Below are 19,423 nucleotides of genomic sequence, written 5' to 3'. Positions count from 1 at the left end.
GTTAAAGAAGTGATTTAGTCAAGAGCAGATTTTCTCACTGTTGTTTGATTAATATGAATGGCAGACAGGATGAATATTGGAATATTGTTATCTACGTTTATTTGCGCTTTGATTTGAAGGAAAACAGTGTATCCGTGTGGTGCAGCTGACACAGAACAGCATACGCAGTTTGCGTCCAGCGGATACTCTCCAAAATGGCACTACGTGATGCGATTCGAGTCCAATTGTTGAATAAATTTGTTATTTTTGTTTTATTTGCGTACAAAAAGTATCCTCGTAGCTTTGTAAAATTACGGTTGAACCACTGATGGCAGATGGATCATTTTGACGATGTCTTTCATACTTTTCTGGGCCTTGACGGTATTAATTCTATGGCAGTCAATGGGACAGACACAAGCCTCCCGGTTTTCATCCAAAATATCTTAAATTGTGTTCTGAAGACGAACAAAGTTTTTACGGGTTTGGAACGACATGGGGGGTAAGTAATTAATAACAAAATTTTCATTTTGGGGTGGAGTAACCCTTTAAGACCTAAATCATTGCGTTTATGAGGATACTTGCAAAAACGGGGATTCTGACGCATATAAGTGTGTTTATATTAGTGGTGGGCATAGATTAATTTTTTTAATCTAGATTAATCTCACTGTAATCTTGGAATTAATCTAGATTAAAATGGCTCATTTGAATTCTGCCAAGTAGATAAGTAAACAACTAGCAGTCATCAAGAATTTTATATTAATAATAACAACATTGAAGACATTGTATGATTATTCCTTAAAGATAAGGTTTTAATAGTTTTAGTAGTAGTAGCCTATTACGTTCTGCCCAATATCTTCAAGTGAAACCGAACTTTTATTTTGACGGGTTGCCGTGAGGATAGTTTTTCTCAAATGAAACGCTTGAATGCTCATGAAGTGACTCTCAGAGCAGTTCTGGAGATGTTGTTCATGTATTTATGTCCTCATTTAGTGAGACGACAGACGTTAATATCGCCGCAAGCGTCACGCGGTCTTCTGTATGAGTAGTGAACAAACCCGCGCGTCTGCGCCATACATTAACACAGCGATACATAGAAGTCATATTTAAATAGACGTTTCGCGGCTTAATATTTACAAATAGGAGTGGGAGTGTGCTCACTTGTGTGTGCGCTTACGTTTGTTTGTGTGTGTGTGTGTGCGAACCGGGGCGGAACTCCGCTGTGCGCGCGATACAGAGAGCGCGACCATGTAACGTAGAGACAGAAATGACTTGCCGATTTCCATCGGGAAGCTTCTTAAAAATAAATCGAGGTGAAAGTCATCATAGCTTGCGTAGTATAGACCCAGCTCCCAACCCAACTTTGAGAATAGATTAACAGGCGATATTTTTTTTATCGCCCGATAAGAGTCTCACGTTAACGCAGCACGTTAACGCCGATAACGGCCCACCACTAGTTTATATAATTGTTCAAAGCCAATAAAGCAGCAAAAAAAATGTGCGTTCCTCTCACACAGAAACAGAGATGGCGCATGCATATAGCTCTGTTTGTGTTTCAACGGCTTAAAATCGGTTGTTTTAAAACTGCAGTGCTTAAAAACAAAAACGTGTCTCCATGCTACAGATGCAGTCCCTCATTTAGGAACGAGTTCCTCATTTTGGCCTGGCTGGTCATTCTCCACTTGGTTCTGCCCCGTGGTGGCGTGTAAAGATCACAGTCATCCAAATGATGAAAAAGTATTACCGTAAACAATGTATTTTGCTACAACACGAAATAAACGATAGAGCATAATATGAAACGATATACTTTTTATTTCATCCATCCGATATATATCGTCATATCGCACAGCCCTAGTTTGTTAATAGTGACAACCGGAGCTTAAAATAAAGTGTGACCAAAATTACAATTTTAGACTGAAAAGGATTTAATTTGCGGTTTTAAATCAGTAAAGAAATTTTAAAGGAATAGTTCACCCCAGAACGAAAACTTACCCTCAGTTCATCCAAAATGTAGAGGAGTTCATTTTTAATCCGAACAGATTCAGAGAAATTTATGAAGTATGGAGTAAGTATTAAGTTTAAAGTTCAAAGGTCTTAATGGTGGATTTTTTTTTTCTTATACAGCTTTTCACTTCACAAGACTTAAATTGATGGACTGGAGTGATGTGGACTACTTGTGGATTATTGTGGTGTTTTTATCAGCTGTTTGGACTCTCATTCTGACGGTACCCATTCACTGCAGAGGATCCATTGGCGAGCAAGTGATGTAATGCAAAATTTCTCCAAACCTGTTCCGATGAAGAAACAACCTCATCTACATCTTTGATGGCCTGACGATTACTACATTTTCTACACCATTTAATTTTTGGACAAAGTATTCCAATAATAAGGACATACATACTTGAAACAATATTTTTTAAGTGCCAATCAGTGGTAGATGTAATTGAAGTCATAGACATCACACAGACTGTTCATTAAAACAGCAAAAGATCATGTTAAATTATTTGTGTACAACCTAATTAATATGCATGAGCTAAGCCTTCACTATTTCACCGATAAAACCCCACAACTTTTTAAATCAAAATGAGGGCTCTGCATGATGAGAGCACTGCAGTTATCCTGAAGAGAACACAGCTGGCAAACATATATTAACTTCAGACAGCAGCGCTGAAAACTGTTATCACTTGAGACAAACTTTGTTTAAATTGCACTCCTTCCACAGGGACACCTCATTACAAGAGTCCTAGTGAAACTCGACACTGTCCTGCAGAGAAGATCTTTAGCTTGTAGACACTGATGTGCTGTTGTCTACAAATGAACTTCTCAGATTCCAGTGAATTCCGTTACCAAGAAACCTCCATGACAAAACACCATGAGAGAGATCAGTAATGACAAAGACAATGGATATACTATTAAATCTCGGTTAAGATGGATCCGGCTGTTCGAGTGATACAGTGCTAGGTGTGGACAAGGTCAGGCCTCTGTTTGCCTGAGAACTTTAAGTCAATTAACTGCTTAAACAGGCCAGAGAGCAAAACATGAGCTAAAGTGTGATTTCAATCATGCAGACATGAGGAAGCGTGAAGCATAAACAGAGGCTCAGCTGGATGGAGAAGAGGACCATAACTGAGCTGAGCTAAATATACTGAGGGTACAAAAACATAATTTTATTCTTAAAAAATATACAGTGCTCACCTGACTGGCCTTGAGGATATTTATCTGCTCTTCATAAACAGTGTCTCTGTTCTTCTCCAGGAAGCCGTCACACTGATATTCAACCTGTCATAATGTCACAAGTGTGATGCATTCATCAGTACCACACTAAAAATAACATGCTACATCATTTTTGTGCCTCCAAACTTGCATGAAGAAGAATCGGCTATTTTTGTTTCATTCATCATGCATTATTAACTAAATCATTTGTGTTGTGTAACAATTTCACACAAGTTGGGTTTCAGTGAGCCCATTTGCGCCACACACATTTTGCTCATTTCCAAAAAAAGTGTTTGTCATTTTTTTTCAATTTAAATCTGTTACAGATTTAAAAATGAAAATGGTTTACAGCTTAAAGTGTGAAAAGCCTGCTTTATTAAAAGAGTTTTAGGAAGTTAAAGGGATAGTTCACCCAAAAATAAAAATTCTGTCTCTCATGTCGTTCCAAACTCACAAGACACTTCGTTCATCTTCAGAACACAAATTATTTTTGGGTGAACTATGCCTAGTATGGTTGGGTGATATTATATTCCAGCAGCATCCTGAGCCCTATAGTGAGCTTAATATAAGCTGAACAAACCTTATCTGCAAAGTGGATCACAATGAAAGACTTGTTGGACATCCTGGGCTTTTCAAAATGCCCGCTTTTTGAATGCTGGCTGTACAGCTTCTGCGCCCAGTTTTGATCCGTTCCTTTAGGCACCTGTCAGATGTAGTAAAGAAAAATACTTTGAACTGCAGGAAACTGAAAACATTATTTGGGTTACCTGCAGATGAAATAGCATTAATCACACTTTTGAAGCTGCTCTGATTCATGCTCAAAAACTTCAAAGAGGCAGAGGTCTTTAAAACTAAATGAGACACTCTGTTCAGAGACCTGTTTAGATAACATGCCTCTCAAATTCTCTTTATCATATTCTCAACAACTGTTTTCCCTCTGCTCACATCTCACCTTACACTCTTCATCAAGAAGGTCCAGAATACCAAGTTTTGCTTCAATGAGGTCAATGCACGGCTGGTTATCATAGAAATCTATAAGCGTCCAGGGGATCTGCTCCTTCATATACTCTTCTTGCTCCAGTTTAAACACATGCTAAAGGAATATATGATGTATATGTATTAGGTAAATGCATCAAATACATTCAATTTGAAACCAAACACAGCCAAGAGTCATGACACAAACACACGGGTCATTCCTGTCATGCAGTACATTTTCTAACTTTTTAAAAAATGAATGCTTTTGTATGTCTACACCGTATGATCTATTTCTAAAATGTAATTGCAATTCTAAATTCTAAAATTTCCTGGAACATGATTCATTATGCAACTGGCTTTTGTTATTCAAACTAATAATATAAAAGGATAGAGAGTGATACTGAAAGCCATTGAAAATAAAATAAAATGATTATCAATTAAAACAATATTCCTGAGAAAACTAGATTCATTCTGGATTATTCTTTAAGAAACGTCCAAGTTTTTTTTATTGTAGATGTGCACAACACTCAAGAACAAGCCAAAGTAGTAATATTGTTTATTCATTTTTTTAAATAATTTAAAAAAATACAAGTTGTTATTATTAATAAAAGTTATTATTAAAATAAACAAAAATCATTTCCACTTTTAAAATGTGAGAAAAAATTATAATCATTATTATAATACTTCATGTAATATATTAATACTTATAAATAGCATACGTCTAAATACTGCATATGAGTGACGGTGAAACTGAAATTAAGTAAAACGCTCTGTTCAGAGTTCTGTTGTGAAAAATCTTTAAATTATTGTTCAATATATTGAAAAAATATTATTATTAATAATATTTAAAATAAACTATTTATAATTTAAATAAAGCTAATGTGATTTTTTTTTTTTACCTTAAAAATTGGGAATATACATTATGGATCTATTGATAATCTTTTACTGACCGAGTTGAACTGTTGCTGTAGTTTCTCATTGGCATAGTTGATACAGAACTGCTCAAAGCTGTTGATCTCAAATGTTTCAAATCTGTTGGGAGGTGAAGACATGTTAACAAAATCAATTCTATTTCCCTGAAAAAAAAAAAACAATTAAAAACACCCTCTCTGCATCCTATAGCTTGGCACTTCCCTGCGTATTTACTCTAATGCTGATCAATAAGTTCCCTCTTTGAGGAAGTAATTAGTCCCACGGTCAGAAAGGCTTACAGACAAATGCTGACTCTAAAAACTCAATGCAGTTTCTGCTAAGGGAAGGTCAAAACATAAGACATATTACTCTACTGTATATAAGAACCCGAAGAGCTACGTTTCTAAAGCTGTACTTGCATGCCCTCTGATTAACACAAGCATTACCCATAGATATCCAGCACCCCAATGAAGGAGTGCTGTTTGGTGGACGTGTGCAAGGCCTTATTGATGTGCTCCACAATCCAGTCAAAGAGATGGGCATAAATGTGTTTGGCCAGGGCGTCTCGGCCGTTGACCGCCTGGGCATACGACATGTTCTTCACATAGGTCTCGGAGGTGGTCACCAGCTTCCTGCGGCACAGCCAGTGCTCCATCTGCTCCTGCTCTATACCCAGAAGCCGACAGAAATGATGCAAATGGGTGTCATCCCTCTGCAGGTGCAAAAAGAGATTGTAATTGTTTAGTGAAGGATAGTCGGCAGTTTAATGCTAATGTGCTCAAATAAATAACATACACTAAGACACAATATTTGTTGTACACTTACGTTGATATGGCAGGATTCTCCATCTCTCTCCGACACAATCCCCACGTTCCCCAGGTGCAAGATGGAGGCAATTACCTTAAAGATGCTCATTTGATGGATATCTTTCACACCTGCACAACACACAGTGTCACCATGATAAATATTTGTGTTTGACAGTATGGCTTGTTGCAAAACCTTGTTTATAGTCATATTTATTGCTGAAGTTTTTACCAAGCATTGTAAGAGCCTCTCTTGTCTTTACAAGGTCCTCAGCGTCGTTCACTCCTTCAATAAATATGTTCTCACCGAGTGACGTGAAGGTAAAGTCCTCTGCGCTGGCTAAAACATGAGGGGGAATCGACAATTTGAATGAGTAAGACTTTAAGACTGTCAGTGGCAGCATTATGATCAAAATCATGTACGCTGGCATTCAGAAGTTTGGGGTGAGTAAGAGCTTTTTTTAATGTATTCAAGAGGATGCATTAAATGAATCAAAAGTGACATAGACATTTACATCGTTACAGAAGATTTCTATAATCAAATAAATGCTGTTCTATTGAACTTACTATTCATCAATTATTTACTGTTTCCACTAAAATATTAAAGCAACTCTTCAACACATAATACTACTAAATGTTTTTTGAGCAGCAAATCAGCATATTAGAATGATTTCTGAAAAATCATATGACTGAAGACAGGAGTAATGAATGGCAAAAATTCCGCTGTCACAGGAATAAATTACATCTTAAAATAAATTAGAAAACTACTTTAAATAGTAATAATTACATTTAGTCATTTATCAGATGCTTTTATCTAAAGCGACTTACAAATGAGAACAATAAAAGCAATCAAAACCAAGAAAAGAGCAATAATATGCAAGTGCTGTGACGAGTCTTGGTTAGCCTAACGCAGTACACATAGCGATAGATTAGATAGATATGCTGAGATGCGAGCAGCTATCGTCGAATCATCAGGATGGAAAGAGAAGTAGAGTTGAGTGTCATCAGCATAGCAGTGATATGAAAAGACATGTTTCTGAATGACAGAAACTAGTGATGCCATGTAGACAGAGAAGAAAAGTGGTCCAAGAACTGAGCCCTGAGGCACCCCAGCAGCTAGATGTTACAACTTAGACACCTCACCCCTCCGATAATATTTCCAAATACATTAATTGAATAAAATGTGCATATGAATATTTAATTAAAAAAAAAAAAAACTAAACAAATGGAGATACTTTAAGACATTACATTAATTTGACAGATGAGTTGCATCATGCCTCACATTTTTTTATCATCTTGTGCCATGAGGACCATATTATAACACCTGTTTCTGCCATCAAGCAATAATATGTATCGTCATACAGCCAAGCCCTAGTCAATGGCAAATAAAAACACTTGGATTTCAAAAATACAGCTACAAGTAACCAGTCATGTAGTTAACTGGACCACTTACTCAAGGTAAGATCTTTAAATTCTGGCAGAGAGGATGAAGCACAGAGCTGGTAGAAGATGTGATAGTTCCTCTCTTCCTCAGCCTGCAAAAATATACTGATGTTTAACACATGGAAAAGCACAAGGGGATGCGAATGAATCTTAAAGCACCATTCCTACATGAGACGAACCTGAAATACTACTCTGGACTTCTCAAGCAGATACGTTCGCATGTTGGCACCGATGATGTGGTATCTCCTATCGAAGCCAATCTGGATGTACTTCCCGAAGCGGCTGCTGTTGTCATTGCGGGTGGTTTTCGCATTTCCAATGGCCTGCACAGAAGGAAAAAAGTAAATTTTTATGCTTGAGTCACTCTTTGGTTAGTTTAATCTGGAAAAAGTACGTTACCAAATTACTATGATTGATGCATAAATGGAGCATAAGAAGGGTGGAGAGAGAATTTCACAACAGAGGGTGCAACATAACTGAGGCGGCGTAAACCTAAAATCCTGTTTGCAGCATAATTTAGAATGAGTAATTACAGTGATTTCGGATAATTTGTTTGTCTGAGCTGGGGTGTTACGAGTCACCTGAAGTATTAGGATGGTCTATGTCTAGGTTCGCATCCTAAGAGGCCCTTCTATCACCAATGCTCATTTCCGCAGTAATGATTGACTCTAAATTCTCTAAATTGACTCTGAGATTTGGCCACTCTCGTTGGCACTCAGATTATCTTCCTGAAGGGCACAAGTGCCTGCTTTGCTCTTATCTGTTCAAACAGGCCTGCCGATTCTTGAGTTTAATTTTGCAGCTCAAGTGAGGCAATGGGATGGAGTGATGTGTCAAGTGAGGGCCCTTTACAGCTGCTGCACATGATGGAAGTACTTGGTGGCACAAGTTTATTAAATTGAACAAATTATTCTGGTAATGTGTCCATGAAGCAAGCTAATCAAGCAGTTCTCAACTGATTAACATCATGTGGTGACCTAGGTTGTATTTTCTCATAAGAATTACTTCACAGCATACCTCCATGATGGGGCTGGAGGCCAGTACTTTCTCTTCGACGTTGGTGTCATTCGCTGAACCTCCCACTGTGGCGAAGAAGCGCATGGCATACTTTGCAGAAACTGTTTTACCAGCTCCAGACTCGCCACTAACGATTATCGACTGGTTCTTTTCATCTCTGGAGAAGAATATTCAGGTTTACATGTGTGATGAAAACAGCGTCCCTATAAATATCTGAGATGATATGGTAAATCCATTTTTGATATAAAGCATATTCAACTAATAAGACAGTGTTTTCAGAATTGAGAGGTATAGGAAACATCCATTTTACACACATACTGCATGATGTATGATATAATTTGACTCTCTTACAAAAGACAGTCAACAAGCAGGGCCAAAATTCCCTGGAAAATTTTATAAATAATTCAGATGGATAAACCAAACAATTAATAGAAAATGTATTTATATAAAAAATGGGCAAGATCACGTGTTCTGTTGTTACATTTTTTTTTGATACCAATATTTGGTGATAATATTGCATAAATTATTTGTTGTAGGCAGGTTATTTAATTTTTTTTTTTAAATATTTTTTTATTCAAATAGGACAGTAGAGAGATGACAGGAAATTACTGGGAGGAGAGAGGGAAGTGGGATCAGCAAAGGACCTCGAGACGGGAATCGACCTCGGGTCGCCATGAGCGCAGTTGCGCTATATGTCGACGCACTAACCACGAGGCTATTGGCGCCAACAACACCACAAGTTTTATAGGGATTTGAACAAAACACAAGGGTTAAGGCTGGGTTAAAATATAAAGGATGGGTCAACAGTGTAATTATAAATGTAATTACAGAAATTAATTACAGATGTAATTATATTCAGGTATTTTTTTTTTTTAAAGTACAATGTATTTACATATTAAGTGCATTGTATTAAATTACTAATTTAAATGTACGTAGTCGTTAAGGCCACCTAATATAAAGTGGCACCAAATATGTGTTTAAATTAATGAAATGTATATTTATTTTAAATTATTAAATGTTATATAAATTTACATGGATCAGGTACTTTTTGCAGTGCATAGCAAAAAACAGGTGTGTGGGAAAGAGAAAATAAACATCAAAATTGGCTTTTTCCTTGTGGGAGACTAGCCTCACTGCCCTAAAAATAAAGGACAAATGCAACTAAAATTCTCCAATCTAAACCACATCGGTTTCTGCTGGTTGTTCTATATGCACTAGACACACACACACACACACACACACACACACACACACACATCCCAGGAGAGCTACCTCAGGAAAACCTAAACGCAGCAAAGAGACACTTTGACACTCTTAAATAATTGGCGTGTTCATTCAGTATAACTGGCATGTGTAAAACTATTAAATGCACAGTCTGACCTAAAGCCTTGCCTTGTCTTTCCCTCCTTTGCCTGAGCTTATTTTAGGGCTTCAGCATTACACAAGTCATTAGTAAGTCATGATGTCTCGGCGTGGGATGTTTAGCTCCAGCTTAAACCTGATGTGCAAATGGCTGTCTTTTGTTTCAAGCAACAAAAAAAACCCCACATGTAAATATAAAGGTTCAAAGAATGATGTTGCGTGCACTGTGATTATCTGCCCACTCTATCCATTATTGAGTCAAGCTGATCTTTCAGATTACTCAGTTTTCAAAGCATGTGATGTCATTTCCTGTTTGCAGCCAGTGGAAGTCACTGATCTGAAGCCTGAGCTCTTTATTAGAAAACAAAAGCTTAAACAGCTTCAACAACATTTGCTTGATGCTAATAAACTTTTGAGAAAAACTTGTTCCAAGAATTCGTTCCAAGTTTTTACCAAAAAGAGTTCTCTAAGATCAAAAGAGAAACCCTTTGTAACATTATAAATTTCTTTACCGTCTCTTTTAGTACATGTAATGCATCTCTGCTGAATAAAAGCATTAACTGCCTTCAAAAAAAAAAAAAAAAATTCCTCCATTTAATTAAGCAATCAGAAATGCACTGTACCTTTTTAGGTTTGTTGACTTGTGTTTTGAGGGAGTGGTTTTGAAGTTATTAAAATGGCTGAAAATGTTTTATAGCACCATGAACGTTTTTAGGATTATTAAAAAAAAATTGAGAAAAAATACAAACCTGGCCATCTGTTTGTATGCTTCCTCTGCCACAGCAAATATATGAGGGTCCATGTCCCCCATGTTCTGGCCGCTGTATGCATTGATGACTTCTTCTCCATAGATCTGAAGCTGCTCGTACGGGTTGATGGCCACCAGAACGATCCCTAAAAAAGAGATTAATATAGCTTTACACCTACAACTGTGCAGCACTGGTGATAAACAGTATCACATAAATTAAATCAGACAAAATCTTGATGATACTGATAAAATAAACAAGTTAATAATTAATGCTCATGAATCTCAGCTAAAATATCAGGAGACTGGAATGATGTCACAGTAAGCAAAATTATTTTAATGCATGATGTGTCATCCTCAAAGAGCGAACACAAAACAGACACATATCTGTGAAAGTAAAAAGGAACAAACATAAGAGAGGAATCATAAGGCAATAGGCATTGTTTTGACCCGAGAGAGACAATAATGGGAATCATTCAGGTCATTACAAAACACAACAGACAGAACCAACAATAAAACAAGACAAACAACAGCTGGGCTGACTTCAGACATTAAATATCTGAGACTGTATGACCATGGCCTAGGTGCATGTAAAACAACAGATACATCTTTTCTTTTTTTTCAGAAAAACTTTTCAGTAGAAATAAACACACCCACATATAAAACGTAAATGCAACATGCAAAAACATATTAATAAGGGCATGCTGTCATAGGGACAGTAACTAATAGAAACCCTGAATGTAATGAGTGTTGACTAAACAGAGTTGCTGTCTTTGCTCCTCTCCAGTAAAGCCTGTTGACCCTGGATACGCAATTACCATATTTACAGTTGGTGAGAAGTATTTGCAAGAAGCCCGGAGAACCCCATTCAAGAAACCAAAATCTGTCTCACAAGATAGTAACTACAATGAAGAATGAAACTACAATGAAACTAGGATATTCACCACATTCAAAATTGAGGTAAAACTATGTAGAGTCAGATATTCATCATTAAAAAAATCTGGGAAGATAGAACAACAACTGCAGGAGATTTAAAGATGTCATTGGAAGTCAATGAATATTTTATTATCATAGTAACTAAATGATCTAAATAATACTTTTAAAATGATGGATGGTGATGCCTAAAGAAGGGTGATGCCTATTGGTCAATATAACAATTATGAAAAAGCTCAAATAAAATGAAAAAAAAAAAAAAATAGAAATTATATTTCTTTAATTATAGTTTTCTTTTAAATATTTAACCTTTTTTCTTATTCTTCCCATTTTTATATGGTTATATAAAAAAACATTTTTGTTACGTTTAATTAAACATTCATGTGTTAAATTATATTAAAATTGACTTTTGTTTTTTTTTCTCTTTTGCATGCTTTACTAAAGCACTATGAATTTACCATTGTGTATGACATAATGGGCCAGTTTTACTAAACGGGGGAAAATTAGCACGAGAGCGCAATTCGAAAACAGCGCCGATTGGAGGGGAAATTTCTGCGGGTGATTTTCTAACAATGCGCAAATGAAAGAGCAGAGATGCAACATTTCATTTACATATCGACCAACGCAATATACCAAGCGCAGCGCAAATTAGCGTAGTCACAAAAAAAATTAAGAAATAAAGGAGCCACAGTACGTCAAAAAATTAAGGTTTGCTAGAATTTTGATAGACCTGGTATTGTGTGACTCCTAGTTGAGGTTTCCAAGTCGTCTTTTATTTCCTAAAGCAAATTAAAAGTAACATGGCTTGGCAAAGCATTCCAAATAAATTAATACGTGGAAAAAAAATCCTCTTTCTTCTACCACACGCTTCCTGTTCTCTGCGGTGCCTCCTCCTAGGAACAATAAATGCCAGTAATTTGATGACCACAAACATTAGTAAAACGCATTGCGTGATTTATTTGAATACTCTCCTCCCATAAATTTTGCGTCTGAAATTGAAACGCCTACAAATGCATATTTAATAAGGTCAGGCGCAAAAATAACTGTTTACGCCTTTTCAGCGCTAATTCATCACTGCGCGTCTTTTGTAAAACCTGGCAGTACAATTTTAACGCCAAAAGACGGTTTGTGCTGGCGCAAGCTGTTCGTAAAACTGGCCCAATATCCTAAATAAACTAGCCTTGATAGAAAATGAGACACAGAGCCTACAAAAAAAATTAATAAAATTGCTAAAAACATTTCAAATGTATTTACTCGCAATTCCTGAAAATAAAATGTGTCTCACGTTTGGATTTTAAAGCTACCACAAATGAAGCACACTTCCAATAACCAGCCATGTAAAAATAGTTATCAAGTTATGATCATAATAGGACAAATATAAAAGTCATTTAAACAAATAAATAAAAAATAAATATTAAAATGACCAATATATCAGAGCCATTCTCTTTAAAACACACACGCTGACTTACCGCAGTAGGTGTAAATGTGATTGGACTCCAGGAAGCGGACCTTGAGGTTGTGGAGCACAGCGGGCTCGTGGAGGTAGCTGAGAGCCGTGAGGTCATTCTCTCCCACCAGAATATCAGGATTCCGAAGAAATGGAAGTACATGGTCTTTGGGACCAATTGAATATTCTAACGTCTAGGAATAGAGACAGTAACGCAATTAAGAAGAAACAGCAGATTAGAAATTGATTGGATTCAAACTACAATGTCAAGTAACTCCACAGGCTTCAAGAGTCAAAAAGTGTATTTTGGCAGACTGAGAGTGCATTACAGGCACAAGAGCTTCAATAAGTTATGCTGATCTTTATTTCATCTACTGGTTTATTTAAGTTTCCCCAACATTGTTTTTTGATAATACACTTGAGAATATGGCGTACAACCTTCCCTCTCAGGGCCTGCGCTTCTTACACACCAAAACATGATTAACGATTCATAAGACACACTTTCCTCAGTATGGTGAAACCCATACTAATTCAGGAAGCGTTAGGATCTGATTTAGTTCACAATTGCTGTGTCATGACTGAGATTTTAAACCCAGTATTGTTCAGTCTGCTTAAAATCACTTTAACGGTAGTTGTTTTGTAGTCTGAAGAGAAAAAATAAATCTGATTTTGTCAACTATAGGGGCACATTTTTCTATTTGTATATGAAGGTCAAATAAAAATTTCTTGCAATCCTTTAACCATGTCTACATTTATTTTTGCTACTTTTCAAATGCCTTTTTTGCAAAGATTTTATCTTTTTTGTTGTTGTCGTTGTTTTGTTTTACTCTTCCTATACCTAGCCAGACTTTTGATTCTAATCTATGAAAATTAATCTAAAAATAATTTAAAAAAAAAAAAAAAAAAGACTGTAATAAACATACACCATTTCAATATTTTGACTACCCCCCCCCCCCAACATTTTTTTATTTAATTTATTTACCAATAAAGCAAGTCATTAAAGTTCATGCTAGATTTGTTGGTGAAAGATAAAGGGGAGGTTTTTGCTTACCGATTCATCTTCTAATTTGAGATGAAGCACTGTGTCTCCCTCCTTATAATCCTTGATGATTTCAGCTGCCTTCCAAACATCGTCTGGGTCGGGGATCCAAACCCGGGTGTACTGAAACACAGATGAAAACCATTTAAATAAAAGAAACCACTGAAATCCCACCATAAGCTCAATCAACACATATGAAAGCAACACATCTGTGTTTGCCAATGTAATATGAACATACAACGATGGTTTTGCTTATGTCAGAAGACAACAACCCAAGTGGTCATTCATCTTTCCAGTGAGGAACAGGCAAAACTGAATAAAGCTGAATACAGAAGAGCTGCAATGCTATTATCAGCAGACTCTGTATATAATTGGAGGGTCAGCAGTACAGGCAGAAGAGTTAACCGTGATAAATTAGTACCGCAGTAGGATGTACAAAAACTGTTTTGCAATATTTGGCATATCCTTCAGATAAAATGCTGCTCCATGTTATTTAGAGAAGAAAATTTCTCAAATTGGATGCGTATGTGTTTGAGGTTGTCTGCCCTGAAAATTGAGACAATCTGATATGTTTGAAATGGATGCATTCAAGTAGTATTCTAGCAAATAGAGTTAATATATTAGTAGCTGCTTGACAATTAGTTGGCCATCATGACTCAGACAGAGGTCTGCATTACCTAGCAAAGGACTAATGGAGATAGATTCCCTTCCTGTTAGCCCTGAGCTTTAGCCATGAATCAAAGAAAAATAACACGCCACTAAACGATAAACCATTTTGTCTTCTGCTCCTAGTGATGCTCAGTGTCTCAACATTTGTGTGTTGGTGATAAACTGAAAGCAAGCTGAAGGCTAAGAGTATGTAATGAGAGAGTGCTGTTATCTCTCCTGAAGGCAGTTAGAAGTCAGTTTCCACTGGCGATCTGTGTGTAAAGAACACAGCTCTTGACCTTCAAAAAATCCACAAAAGAAACTCAGTGGGTATAAGCCGCTTAAAGAGCTGCAAGTTTATTAGAAGCACATTCATTCGCTAAATCCACCACAACTCTGTATGATGAGCTTTAATAGATTCTTAACTAATAAATCATGCTCTCAAATTAAGCAGCAACCAGTCAAACACTGTTGTAAAGTCTCCTATTGGAACCGGGATGAACAATATAAGGACAATTGTCTTCCTGGTGTTGTTCCAAACCTGTATGACTTACTTTACTCTGTGCAACATAAAAGAACATATTCTGAAGAATGTTTCAGTGTTTTTTGTCAACGGTCATTCTTCAAAATATCTTCTTTTTTGCCCACAGAGGAAAGTTTACAGGTTTAAAACAACATAAGGTTGAGCAAATGATGAGAAAACGTTGACTTGTCACCTATAGCACTGCATCAATTTTAAAATGCTGGTCGACAACAGCAAGCAAAAACTGACTTCAGCGTTATGGCTGATGATCAGTAAATTATGAATATTAAAACTGCAAATGCACATGAATTTTGCCATTTCAACATCATAATACAATATGAAAAATGGATGTTAATTTTAAGATTTGCTAAAGATTATATTTCACAGTGATATTAAATTATTAGAACATGAACAATATGGTACCAATTTATCATGTGACACTTAAATGATTTGTTGTGCTTTAAGGTCACCTTTTGAAACACAGACCTTCTTATAAACATAGCAAAAACTCCAAACAAATAGTTTTTGGCATAGCTATTCACTGGCACAGTGCTGTGAACAAGACAATTTTAAAACATAAATGTAAAATACCCATTAAATGAATGGGAAATATAAAATGGTTTAATGTCAAACAAACAGAAGCTGCCCTCAATTGTGTACAGTACTGTGGAAAAGACACCTTAGTCCTTCCTGTTACGCCTGAACTTTGCACAGCCTTCTCCATTGAAGTCGCTCCATATCAGTGGCTTCCCAGCTGACAACAGCGTTTTCAATCCTAGTTAGAGGCGGAGTGAGAGATACTGCAGATACTACTGAATCGGGTGCTGAATTTGAGTGTGCTCTGATATTACCCATGTGACAGTTTCACATGGAGTTAGCCGCAGAAAACACGTGCATCCCTGAAGGTCTAAAATGTATTGTTTGCAGGGAAAGGAGGTGATTTTTGTTATTCTTGAGTGTACTTGTAAACACACCTGATTTAAACAAATATATAACAACTAGCAAAGCCTAAATTTCTACAGTTTACACTTACAGCCTGATTGAATGATCCCAAGATCTTACTGGGATCATCATGTATTCTGACAAAAAATAAAGGACAAAAATTGCATGGTGTATATCCAGCTTTAGAGTTTGGGCTCATCTGATCTGGTCTGACACAATGGGGACGTACTTTAACCGAGATGAGTGAAATGTCGGGGGGTACTGAACACAGACAGTCTGTCTTTTAGGAGTCTGTGCTGTGCTTCAGGCAGAAATGCAAAGAAAAACAGAGCGAACAGTGAGGTTCACCAAGACACAGCGGAAACAGATATTTCGATCGAACAGCAGGGGTCCTGTCTGGCTTTGCAGTCTGTTACGTCACACAATCTTGTAATGTTTCAGTGTAGTGTTAAGGCTGTTCAAAGGGCTCAAGAGATGCAAGTAGTTTGATGATAATAAGAGCTGATGGTAAAGACTCATCTTAAACTTTTTGGAGCACTGCATAATTTTCATGAAGTGGAAAACAAGTAAGTCGCCCCTTCAAGAGTCCAGTGTTAGCAACCAGCGAGTAACAATTTGCTAGACAGTGGCAGATGGTATTTATAATTTATAGATATTTGGAAGACAAAAAAAAAAAAAAATTGTAAATGCTGTGACTGTAAGATGCTTTAGTCAACTTCTTAAAAATGTATGAATGACGGCGCACATTACATAATTTCAAAACAAGCGGCATTTATTTTTAAGAATAAGAAACCAAGTGCAACTTTGAAACAAACATTTTACCAAAATAATCTACCATTCAAGAATCTGCATTAAGATTAAAAAATAATAATAAAACATAATGAAACATAACAGCAAGAACTCATTAAATTGATCAGAAATTACAGGATGTTTATAATGTACGAAAAATTTAAATTAAATTAATTTCAAATAAAAGCTGTTCTTTTGAACTTTCCATTAATCAAAGAATCCAGAAAAAATGTGTCCTGGTTGGCACAAAAATATCAAGCAGCACAAAAGTTTTCATGTTTGATAATAAGAAATATTTCTTGAGCATAAAAAAAAATCAGCATATTATTAGAATGATTTCTGAAAGATCAGAAAGATTTCTGATTTTGAAGATTGAAAATTCAGCTTTGACAAATAAATTTGAGAATATATTAAAACAGAAAATGGGGGAAAACACTTTTTTTTTTTATTGTAGTAATATATCATAACAGTATTGTTTTTACTGTATTTTTGATCCAATTGGTAAGCAAGATATAACTTTTTCTAAAATATTTTAGAAATCTTACCAACTCTTAATTTTGAAAGGTATACTGATAAAAATTTTAAATTAAAAAATTGAAAATTAAATGTAAAACGATATTCTGTGTTCTATGATTTCATTTTTTTTTAAAAAGTATGTTTGTCAGTACATAAAAGCCAATAAGTCATCTGCTTTAAAGTCAAGACAAGGTTTGGTTTAGCCACACTGGCTCATAATGCTGGTTCCATGTGTGCCCTCTCACACAGATAAGTAAGCACAATAGTTGCATAAATTCTCTGAAATATGGTTTTTAATCTTATCAAAAATGCCACTTTGGTGCTAAAGTACATATCTAGTGGCCTTTGTAAAAATAAAACCCTACAAACCTGAACAGGATCCAAATAATAAAGGAAGTCCCGTCGTTTAGGATTGTGCTGTGTAATTGGACTTAATTTGTGGCACTACCTTTGACTAAACCTTTGTGCTGGACACAAAGAATAATGACTCAACTGCTGGGTTTAAACCTGAGCAATCTATAATTGCTGATACAGATAAAAAGTGGCCTGTTTTAACTGTCATATGAAAAAAAAACAAATAGAAAAATCCTAGAAACCCGCCCATTCAAGAATATTCAAAACACACACCACAGACATTTCAGGAACTCTATGCAGGTACGAGGAATCTGGGACAGCTGTGATAAGCAAATGTGCCTTATCCCATGAAGACCTGCATCACCTCTGACAATTACTGGAGCTTCAGGCTAAAGTAAACTCTTTTGGAAAACTCTCTCGATTTAACAGACTTCACATATTTAAAGGGACAGTTCATCTAAAAATTAAAATTATCCCTCAAGTCATTTAATCTCATAACATTTTTGATGTTTAAGTCATTTTAATGGCATTTCTTCAATAACTAACAAGGCTGCCAAGCTCCAGTAAGTACAAAAACTGTTGTATACTATATAGGCTACCAAACTGTGCAAAGCCTTAGTGTGAAAAACAGCCAGAAATGTATGTTACTCACTGACAGCTGTGGTCTACATTCACTTTTATTCTATGGAAAAGAGCAACTTGGACATTCTGCAATAAAACTTGTTAACTATCCTTTTGAAAGATTTAGGTACAAACAGCAGAGGAACTCCACAGATGGGCGTGTGTACAGAAAGCAAAATGAATGAACTTAAATATGATGCTTTGACCTCATTAGTTTCTCAGTTTTCCTAATATAGAGGTGTTTCAGTAGAGTAGGCCACATGCAAATGGTGCTGCGCAAGACCATCCGCTTATTTGGCTTGTAAATCTTTCTCTGATGACAAAACATGGGAGTCTATTATGACAGCCTCAGAGGAGAATTGTGACGGGAGGCCTGGGCGTTTTTCTACGTTGTCAAGGAAGTAACAACAGTTACAGGGTTGTACTTACTGTACAGTGAAGACTTGTAAACAAAATATCACCTGTATCAGCTCATTAGACCATTATACCTAAGGGCATAGCATTACAGCAGTGTTTCCAGATCACCATCATGGTAATTGGGTTAATTAACATAATTCAAATTTACAATAATGATACATGACAAACATATTTGTTTAAATAGATGTGATGCTTTAAAGAAATCCAGTTTCTGGTTTAGGATGCATATAAAATACATATCAATGAAGCATATCAAAACTAGAGCTGCACCAACATGCATAAAATCGCTAATTATGATTAGTGATTAATTGCACCTGTGTGCACGGAAAACATTTGCCAGTCAAAGGAAAAATTTACATTAGTCTGGCAAGCATTAATATTAGTTAACTTTTAGTCTTTGTTTTTTTTCTTTATCATTTTAATAGTAGTGATTTAATTGAATTTTTCTGGATTTACAAATCCTTGGGAACTTTTAGGATAACGCAAGTACACAACTGCATGAAATATATCACATATTTATGGATATTTTATGTTGAAAATACATATTGTGCCTTTAAAATACAATGCGTGTATAATGTTTGATGGACAATATTTGGCACAATGTAGAATTACAGCTTATATACACAGAAAAACAAATTTTCTAATCTAAACATATTAAAAATACTGATTTTATCACTACTTTTGTGTAGATTTCAGATGATGAGGTTGATATGGCACATTGTATGTGGTAAAATCATGTCACATGACA

The 19,423-nt window shown here is 35.9% G+C and overlaps 1 protein-coding gene across 2 annotated transcripts in view; it reads right to left on the bottom strand.

Annotated features, from left to right (window-relative positions):
* Window positions 1-19,423, bottom strand: part of myo5b (myosin VB) — a 60,772-nt gene that overhangs the window by 30,748 nt on the left and 10,601 nt on the right. For both annotated transcript variants that reach the window (XM_058758304.1, XM_058758305.1), the window contains exons 2-14: window positions 13,878-13,988; window positions 12,849-13,020; window positions 10,451-10,595; window positions 8,340-8,496; window positions 7,502-7,645; window positions 7,333-7,414; window positions 6,112-6,219; window positions 5,902-6,011; window positions 5,523-5,788; window positions 5,115-5,196; window positions 4,142-4,282; window positions 3,770-3,892; window positions 3,172-3,255 (exon numbers count right to left, since the gene is read on the bottom strand). In XM_058758304.1, coding sequence (XP_058614287.1) covers window positions 3,172-3,255; window positions 3,770-3,892; window positions 4,142-4,282; window positions 5,115-5,196; window positions 5,523-5,788; window positions 5,902-6,011; window positions 6,112-6,219; window positions 7,333-7,414; window positions 7,502-7,645; window positions 8,340-8,496; window positions 10,451-10,595; window positions 12,849-13,020; window positions 13,878-13,988 — 1,725 coding nt within the window. The remainder of the gene's footprint in view (window positions 1-3,171; window positions 3,256-3,769; window positions 3,893-4,141; window positions 4,283-5,114; window positions 5,197-5,522; window positions 5,789-5,901; window positions 6,012-6,111; window positions 6,220-7,332; window positions 7,415-7,501; window positions 7,646-8,339; window positions 8,497-10,450; window positions 10,596-12,848; window positions 13,021-13,877; window positions 13,989-19,423) is intronic.

Source organism: Onychostoma macrolepis, chromosome 21 (assembly GCF_012432095.1).
Source record: "Onychostoma macrolepis isolate SWU-2019 chromosome 21, ASM1243209v1, whole genome shotgun sequence".
In the NCBI taxonomy this organism is placed as follows: Eukaryota; Metazoa; Chordata; class Actinopteri; order Cypriniformes; family Cyprinidae; genus Onychostoma; species Onychostoma macrolepis.
This window is presented reverse-complemented; position numbering and strand designations above follow the sequence as displayed.